General features: G+C 58.3%; 1 protein-coding gene across 1 annotated transcript in view; it reads left to right on the top strand.

Moving 5' to 3' along the window:
- Positions 1–353: 353 nt before the first annotated feature.
- Positions 354–8013, top strand: part of LOC137461589 (filamin-A-like) — a gene marked incomplete at both ends in the record, with an annotated part of 29560 nt that continues 21900 nt past the window's right edge. The window contains 14 exon segments of the mRNA XM_068171274.1: positions 354–436; positions 438–517; positions 1388–1547; positions 1955–2009; positions 2511–2626; positions 2628–2682; positions 3196–3266; positions 3268–3291; positions 3293–3321; positions 3949–4024; positions 4026–4106; positions 5334–5399; positions 5401–5524; positions 7142–7165. Of these exon segments, the coding sequence (XP_068027375.1) occupies positions 354–436; positions 438–517; positions 1388–1547; positions 1955–2009; positions 2511–2626; positions 2628–2682; positions 3196–3266; positions 3268–3291; positions 3293–3321; positions 3949–4024; positions 4026–4106; positions 5334–5399; positions 5401–5524; positions 7142–7165 (1044 nt within the window).

Raw genomic sequence — 8013 nt, 5'->3', positions numbered from 1 at the left:
ACCTGGCACCTGTGGGCACCCCAGAATGGGGGAAGGGGAGGTCACAGACCTGCTGGAGGCAGTGCCATCCCAGTGACATCTCAGTGCCCCTGCCTGTGCCCATCCCATTCCCCTCCCAGTCTACTCCCAGTTCCACCTCCAACTCCCCTCCCTATGCCCTCCCTATTCCCTCCCACTCCCTTCCCAATCTCCTCCCAATCACCTATGAACTGCTTTGGGTGGGAAGTGACCCTCACCCCAGCCCCAACCCTCCCCTTCCCCCCTCCCCCCCCCCCCAGTGCCCTCCTAGTGCCCCCCCATGCTGCTGCTGGGGGGGTGCCAGGCTGAGGCTGTGCCCCCTCCCTCCCTGCCAGGCCTGCACACGGTGGCAGTGAACTATGGGGGCAGCCCTGTGCCACACAGCCCCTTCCGGGTGCCAGTCACTGAGGGCTGCGACCCCCTCCCGAGTCAGAGTCCATGGCCCTGGCATCCAGAGTGGCACAACCAACCAGCCCAACAAGTTCACCGTGGAGACCAGGTGAGGACCCCCAGAGACCCCCACAGGGGGCACCTGAGCCACCCCCAGAGCCCCAAACCCATCCCAAGTGGGACCAGAATAATTTCCAGAGCCCCCAAACCCATCCCAGGTGGCACCAGAACCACCTCCAGAGCCCCAAACCCATCCCAGCTGGCACCAGCACCACCTCCAGAGCCCCAAACCCATCCCAGCTGGCACCAGTATCACCTCCAGAGCCCCAAACCCATCCCAGCTGGCACCAGCACCACCTCCAGAGCCCCAAACCCATCCCATCTGGCACCAGCACCACCTCCAGAGCCCCAAGCCCATCCCAGCTGGCACCAGCACCACCTCCAGACCTCAAATCCTTCTCCTGGTGCCCCTCAGACCACCTCCAAATCCCTCCCACGTGGCACCAGAACCACCTCCAACCCCCAAAACCTTCTCCAGGTGCCACCTAAACCATCCCCAGACCTCAAACTCTTCTCCTGGTCCCTTTTGGGTTCCTTTTGGCTCCCTCTTTGGGTTCTCCTTTTGGTTCCTTTTTTGGTTCCCTTTTTTTGGTTCCCTTTTTTGGGTTCCCTTTTTGGTTCCCCTTTTGGGTTTCTTTTTGGTTCCCCTTTTGGGTTTCTTTTTGGTTCCCCTTTTGGGTCCCTTTTGGGTTCCCTTTTGGTTCCTTTTGGCTCCCTCTTTGGGTTCTCATTTTGGTTCCCTTTTGGGTCCCTTTTTGGGTTCCTTTTTGAGTCCCTTTTGGTTCCTTTTTGGGTCCTTTTTTGGTTCCTTTTTGGTCCCTTTTGTGTCCCTTGCCCCTTGGGTTCCTTTTGGGGGTTCCCCACCTTGCTTTCCTTGCCCCCCCTCACCCTGTGCCCCCTCTGCCCCTCATCCCCCCAGGGGTGCTGGCACAGGGGGCCTGGGGCTGGCAGTGGAAGGTCCCTCAGAGGCCAAGATGTCCTGCACGGACAACAAGGATGGAAGCTGCTCCGTGGAGTACATCCCCTATGAGCCAGGCACCTACAGCCTCAACGTCACCTATGGAGGCCACCAGTCCCTGGTGAGCACCTGGAGGGGTCCTGGGGGGGTCTTGGGGTCCTCCTTGAGGTCTTGGGGTCCTCCTTGAGATCCTGTAGAGGCTCTTGAGGTCCTCCGTGAGTTCTTGAGGTCTTCTTTTGGGCTCTCCTGGTGTCCTCCAGAGGCTCTTGGGGTCCTCTGAAGGTTCTTGAGGTCCTCCTTGAGGCCTTGGGATGCTCCTTGGGCTCTTGAGGTGCTCCTTTGGTTCTTGGGGTGCCCCTACAGCCTCAATGTCTCCTATGGAGGCCACCAGCCCTGCTCTGTGGGCTCTAGGGATCCTCTATGAGGCCTTGGGGTCCTCTTTGCAGTCTCCAAGTGTCCTCTAGAGGTTCTTGGGGTCCTCCTTGAGGTCTTGGGGTGCTCTGGGGGCTTTTGGGGCTGCTCCTGGAGGTCTCAGACTGCACCTACAGCCTCAATGTCACCTACAGAGGCCACCAGGTCCCTGGTGAGCTCCTGGAGGGGTCCCTGGGGGGGGGTCTTGGGGTCCTCCTTGAGGTCTTCAGGAGTCCCTGTAGAGGCTCTTGAGGTCCTGTGTAAGATCTTGAGGTCCTCTTTGGGCTCTCTTGGTGTCCTGAAGAGGTTCTTGGGGTCCTCTGAAGAGACCTTCTTGAGGTCTTGGGGGTCCTCTTTGATGCTCTTGAGCTCCTCTGAAGCTTCTTGAGGTCCTCTTTGGGGTCTCCAGGCACCCTGTAGAGCCTCTTGAGCTCCTCTGAGGCTTCTTGAGGTCTTCTTTGGGGTCTCCAGGTGCCCTGTAGAGATTCTTGAGGTCCTCTTCGATGCTCTTGAGCTCCTCTGCGACCTCTTGGAAGTCCTCTTTGGCCTCCCCAGCCCATCCCTGCCTCCTCTTCACCACCACCTCCTCCTCCTCAACCCCTTCAAGGAGCTCCTGGGGTGGTCTCCAAGCCCCCTGAGCCCTTGCCCCTGGGGTGCTTCTCCCTTCCCCCAGGCAGCCCCTTCCAGGTTCCTGTGTCTGCTGTGGTGGACTCCTCCCAGGTGAAGTGCTCAGGGCCAGGCCTCACCCCTGGGGCTGTCAGGGCCAACGTCCCCCAGACCTTCACCGTGGGACACCTCCAAGGCTGGGGTGGCTCCGCTGGACGTCAAGGTCCTGGGGCCCAAAGGTCAAGCGGGGGGGTGGCCTTGGGGGGGTCGTGAGGGCTCTTTGGGGGGTCCTGAGGGCTCTTGGGGGCTTCTATAGGGCTTTGGAGTGCTCTGTAGAGGCTCTTGGGGTGTCCCTGTGGGGTCCTCTGTGGCTCTTGGGGTGCCCTATGGGGTCTTGGGGTGCCCTGAAGAGGGTCTTGGAATCCACTGGGGGATCTGGGGGTACCCTTGGGGCACAGATTTGGCCTCTGGGGGCACAGGTTGGGTTCTGGGGGGTGTAGTGCAGGATCTGGGGGGTGAAGGGTGGGCTTTGGGGGCACCCTGGGGGCACAGGTTGGGCTCTTGTGAGTGCAGGGCAGGATCTGGGAGTACAGAGTGGGTGCTGAGGGTACCCTGGGGGCACAGAGTGGGCTCTGGGGGTGCAGGGCCGGGTCTGGGGGCACAGGTTGGGCTCTGGGGGTGCAGGGCAGGGGTCTGGGGGTGCAGGTTGGGGTCTGGGGGTGCCCTGACCGCACTGTGCCACCCCCTGGCAGGAGTGGTGGAGCCTGTGGAGGTGGCAGAGCTGGGGGATGGCACCCAGCAGGTCACCTACGTCCCCTCCCGTAGAGGGCACCTACAGCATCGCCGTCAACCTACGGGGACCAGGAGGTGCCACGCAGGTGGGACTGGGGGGGGCTCACTGGGGGGCTTGGGGAGGGGGCTTGGGGTGCTCCATGGGGGTCTCAAGGTGACCTGTGAAGCCTGGGGGTGCCCTGCGGGGTCTCAGGGTGCCCTATGGGGTCTGGAGGTGCCCCTCAGGTGGGTCTGGGGGTGCCCTATGGGGTCTCCTCCTATGCCCACTTTTTGGAGCTCCCTTGGGGCTGCCCTCTCCAGGACCCTCCCTCCTGTGCCCACTTTTGGGGGTCCACCCTAGGTGCCCACCCCCAGGACCTTCTCTTCTGCCCTGTGCCCAGTTTTTGGGGGTCCCCCCCTTGGTGCCCACCCTCAGCACCTCCTCCTGTGCCTACCCCCAGTACCTTCTCCTATGCCCTCTGCCCCACTTTTGGGGGTCCCCCCCCTTAGGTACCCACCCCCAGGACCTCCTCCTGTGCCCTGTGCCCACTTCTATATACCTCCACTTGGTGCCCACCCTCAGAACCCTCCTCCTGTGCCCACTTCTGGCTGCCTCCACTCTGTGTCCGAACCCCAGGACTTCTTCCTGTGCCCACTTCTGGGCTTGGTGCCCACTTGAGTGTGTTGCCCCCTTGATGACCCCTCCCCCCTTTGTTTTTTGTGTGTGCCCCCAGCCCCTTCAAGGTGAAGGCTTTGCCCACCCACGATGCCAGCAAGGTCCGTGCCAGCGGCCCAGGGCTCAACACCAGCGGGGGTCCCTGCCAGCCTGCCAGTGGAGTTCACCATCGACGCCAAGGACGCGGGCGAGGGGCTGCTGGCAGTGCAGATCACGGTGGGCACCCGCCCCTGGGGGGAGCTGAGGGGGGGTGAGGGGGTGGGAGGCCAAGCCGTGTGGGGCACCCAGGGGGGTGACAGCTGCCAGGAGCTGGGTGGAGGCCCAAGCCGGGTGGGCATCCTGGGGGGTGGCAGCTGCCGGGAGCTGGGGAAGTAGGGGGTAGGGAGGGTGGCAGCTGTGTGACGGGCATGGGGGCATCTAGATGGGCCAGGGGGCATCTAGGTGATGGGCAAGGGGCATCTGGGGGGCGTCTGGGTGATCCAGGTGGTCTCTAGAAGACCTCTAGATGTTCTCCAGATGACCTCTTGATGACCTCTAGTGGACTCAGATGGCCTCTGGATGACCTCTAGATGACTTCTAGTTACCCAGATGACCTCTACATGACCTCTAGATGACCTCTAGTTGACCCGCTTGTGACCTCCAGCTGACCCTAGTTCACCTCTAGATGACCTCTAGATTATCTCAGATGACATCTAGTTGACCCATCTGACCTCCAGATGACTCTAGACCACCTCTAGATGAACCTAGATGGCCTCTACATGACCTCCAGTTGATCCAGATGACCTCTAGACAACCCCAGATCACCTCTAGATGAACCTACATGGTCTCTAGATGACCTCTAGAGGATCCAAGATCACCTCCAGTTGACCCAGCTGACCTCTAGATGACCCCTAGATCATCTAAGGATGACTTCCAGTTGACCCAGCTGACAACTAGATGACCCCCAGATCACCTCTAGATGAACCTACATGGTCTCTAGATGACCTCTAGAGGATCCTGGATCACCTCTAGATGACCTCCAGTTGACCTTGCTGACCTCTAGATGAACCTAGGTCACCTCTAGATGGTCGTAGATCACCTCTACATGACCTCTAGTTGACCCAACTGACCTCTAGATGGTCCTAGATCCTCTCTAGATGACCTCCAGTTGACCCTGCTGACCTCTAGGTGGTCCTAGATCCTCTCTAGATGACCTCCAGTTGACCCTACTGACCTCTAGGTGACCCTAGATCCCCTCTAGTTGACCTCTAGCTGGCCCTGCTGACCCCTAGGCTTTCTCCAGAGGCTCTCCACCCGCACTCCAGTCTCTTTCTGGTGCTTCCCGACCCCGCGGCACTGATATCACTTTCTTGGGTCCTCTTTAGGCAGCTTTGGTGCTTTTTTAGCATCTCCTCACCCACCTCCAAACCTCTCTTCCCTCCTCCTCCTCTATCCCTCCCCCAGGACCCCGAAGGCAAACCCAAGAAGGCCTCGATCCGGGACAACCAGGACGGCACCTACACGGTGTCCCTACGTGCCGGCCATGGCCGGGCGCTACACCATCCTCATCAAGTACGGTGGCGACGAGATCCCCTACTCGCCCTACCGCATCCGCGCCCTGCCCACCGGCGACGCCAGCAAGTGCACCGTCACCGGTACGGCGCTCATGCCCCCACCGTACTGGGCCCAGGGCATCATGGCAGAGAGGAGGGGGAGAGTGCTGGCCAAGGCGGCGGCACAGGGGTGGAGAGGGGGATGAGTTGGGTTAAGGGGGGTTGAGTGTGAGTTGGGTTGACCGTGGTTGAGTTGGGTTGACCGTGGTTGAGTTGGGGTTGACCATGGTTGAGTTGGGATGACCGTGGGTTGAGTTGGGTTGACCATGGTTGAGTTGGGTTGACCGTGGTTGAGTTGGGTTGACCGTGGTTGAGTTGGGTTGATCATGGTTGAGTTGGGATGACCGTGGTTGAGTTGGAATGACCATGGTTGAGTTGGGGTTGACTGTGGTTGAGTTGGGTTGATCATGGTTGAGTTGGGTTGAATATGGATGAGTGGGGTTGAGTTGGGTTGACCATGGTTGGCCACAGTTGACCATGATTTAGTGTGGTTGACTAGGATTGAGGGTGGTTGAGTTGGGTGGACCATGGTTGACTGTGGTTGACCATGGTTGAGATGTGTTGAGTGGGGTAGAGCATGGTTGACTTGGGTTGAGTGTGGTTGACCATGGTTGAGTGGGGTAGAGCATGGTTGACTTGGGTTGAGTGTGGTTGACTATGGTTGGCTGCAGTTGACTAGTGTTGTGTGGTTGACTTGGGGTTGAGGGTGGTTGAGTTGGGTTGACCATGGGTTAACCATGGTTTGAGTTGGGGTTGAGTGGGATTGAGTTGGGTTCAATGTGCTTGAATTGGGTTGACCATGGTTGACTATGATTGACTGTGATTGGCTATGATTCACCGTGATTGACTGCAGTTGACCATGGCTGAGTTGGGTTGAGTGTGGTTGAGTAGGGTTGACAATAGTTGACCATAGTTGATTGTGATTGAGTGCGGTTGAGTTGGGTTGAGTGTGGGTTAAGTCGGGCTGAATGTAGTTGATCATGATTGACTGTGGTTGACCATGGCTGACCATGGTTGATTCTGGTTGCCCATGGGTTGAATTGGGTTGATCTTAGTTGACTCTGGTTGACTGTGTTGATTGTAGTTGATCATGGTTGACTCTTGTTGACCATGATTGACTGTGGTTGACCCTGGCTGCCCATGGTCAACTCTTTGACCATGGTTGACTGTGGTTGACTATGGTTGACTTTGACCCATGATTGAGTTGGGTTGACCATAATTGGCCATATTTGAGTGTGGTTGGACTGGGGTTGCCCATGGTTGACCCTGGTTTCCCATGGTTGACTTGGGTTGGCTTTCTTGGGGCTTGTCTTCAATTTGGGGAGGGGTCCTCACAGCTGCCACCTCACCTGCTTCTATGCCCACCCCCCTCACACATTGTTCCCCCTCCCTTTGCCCTCCCTCCCCCAATCCCTCCAGGGACCCCAACCCCCACCCAACCACACTCCTCCCCACGGGAGGTTGCCCACGGTTGGGTTGGGCTGAATTTTGGGGTGGGGGGCGGTGGAGGTTGGGGAGGGGGCTGTTAAGTTTGGGGGGGGTCTTCACTGCTGATATCTCACCGGTATTTCTTGCTTCTCTGCCCACCCCCCCCACAATTGTGTCCCCTCCACCCCCCACATTGCCCCACCCACCCCTCACCTTCCCCCCACGCTCTAGTCTCCATCGGAGGTCACGGCTTAGGTAAGCTCACGGCATGGCTCAAGCCCCCCCCCCTCCCTCCCCCACTTTAACCCTGCACCACCCCCTCCCCAAAATTACCCCTCCCCCCCCCAAATGACCCCTCCCTACAACTTACCCCCCCCCAATATTACCTGTGGAGGTGTTTTTAGGAGGAGGGTGCCTGGCTCAGTCCCTCCCTGGGGGTGGGATGGGGAGGGGTCCTTGTTTTAATTACCTCCCCCCCTAATTATTTCTCTCTCCCCTAATTAATTACTTCTCCCCTCACCCTTCCCCCCCCTGGCATGGGCTTCTCCCTGCTCAGCCTGCTGGGGGTGGTGGGCAGGGGGAGGGTTGTGTTGGCTCTAGTTTTGGGGGGACCTGGGGGAGATTTGAGAGGGGTGGGTTGTTGAGGGGAGGTCTTGAGGGGGATTTAGGGTGGGGAGTTTGGGGGAAGGGTGAGGTGGGATTTGGGGGGGGGTATTTGGGGGGAGGGTTGGGTGGGAGCTCAAAGAGCATTTGGGGGGGTTGGGATTTGGGTGATTTTGGAGTGAATTTGGGGGCTGTTTGGGGTGATTTGAGGTGAATTTGGGTCTCTTTGAGGTGAGTTTGGGTCCATTTGAGATGAATTTGGGTCTATTTAGGGTGAATTTGGGGCTATTTTGAGTTGAATTTGGGTGAATTTGAGATGAATTTGGGTCTGTTTGGGGTGAATTTGGGGGCTCTTTGAGCCAAATTGAATTTAGGGTGAATTTGTGTCCATTTGAAGCTGAATTTGGGTCCATTTGAGGTGTATTTGGCTCTATTTGAGCTGAATTAAGGGTGAATTTTGGGTCAATTTGAGGTGAATTTGGATCTATTTGAGTCAAATC

The sequence above is a fragment of the Melanerpes formicivorus genome, unplaced genomic scaffold (assembly GCF_026170545.1).
Source record: "Melanerpes formicivorus ecotype bairdi unplaced genomic scaffold, bMelFor1.0.p_v2 SCAF_2609, whole genome shotgun sequence".
Classification (NCBI taxonomy): Eukaryota; Metazoa; Chordata; class Aves; order Piciformes; family Picidae; genus Melanerpes; species Melanerpes formicivorus.
This window is presented reverse-complemented; position numbering and strand designations above follow the sequence as displayed.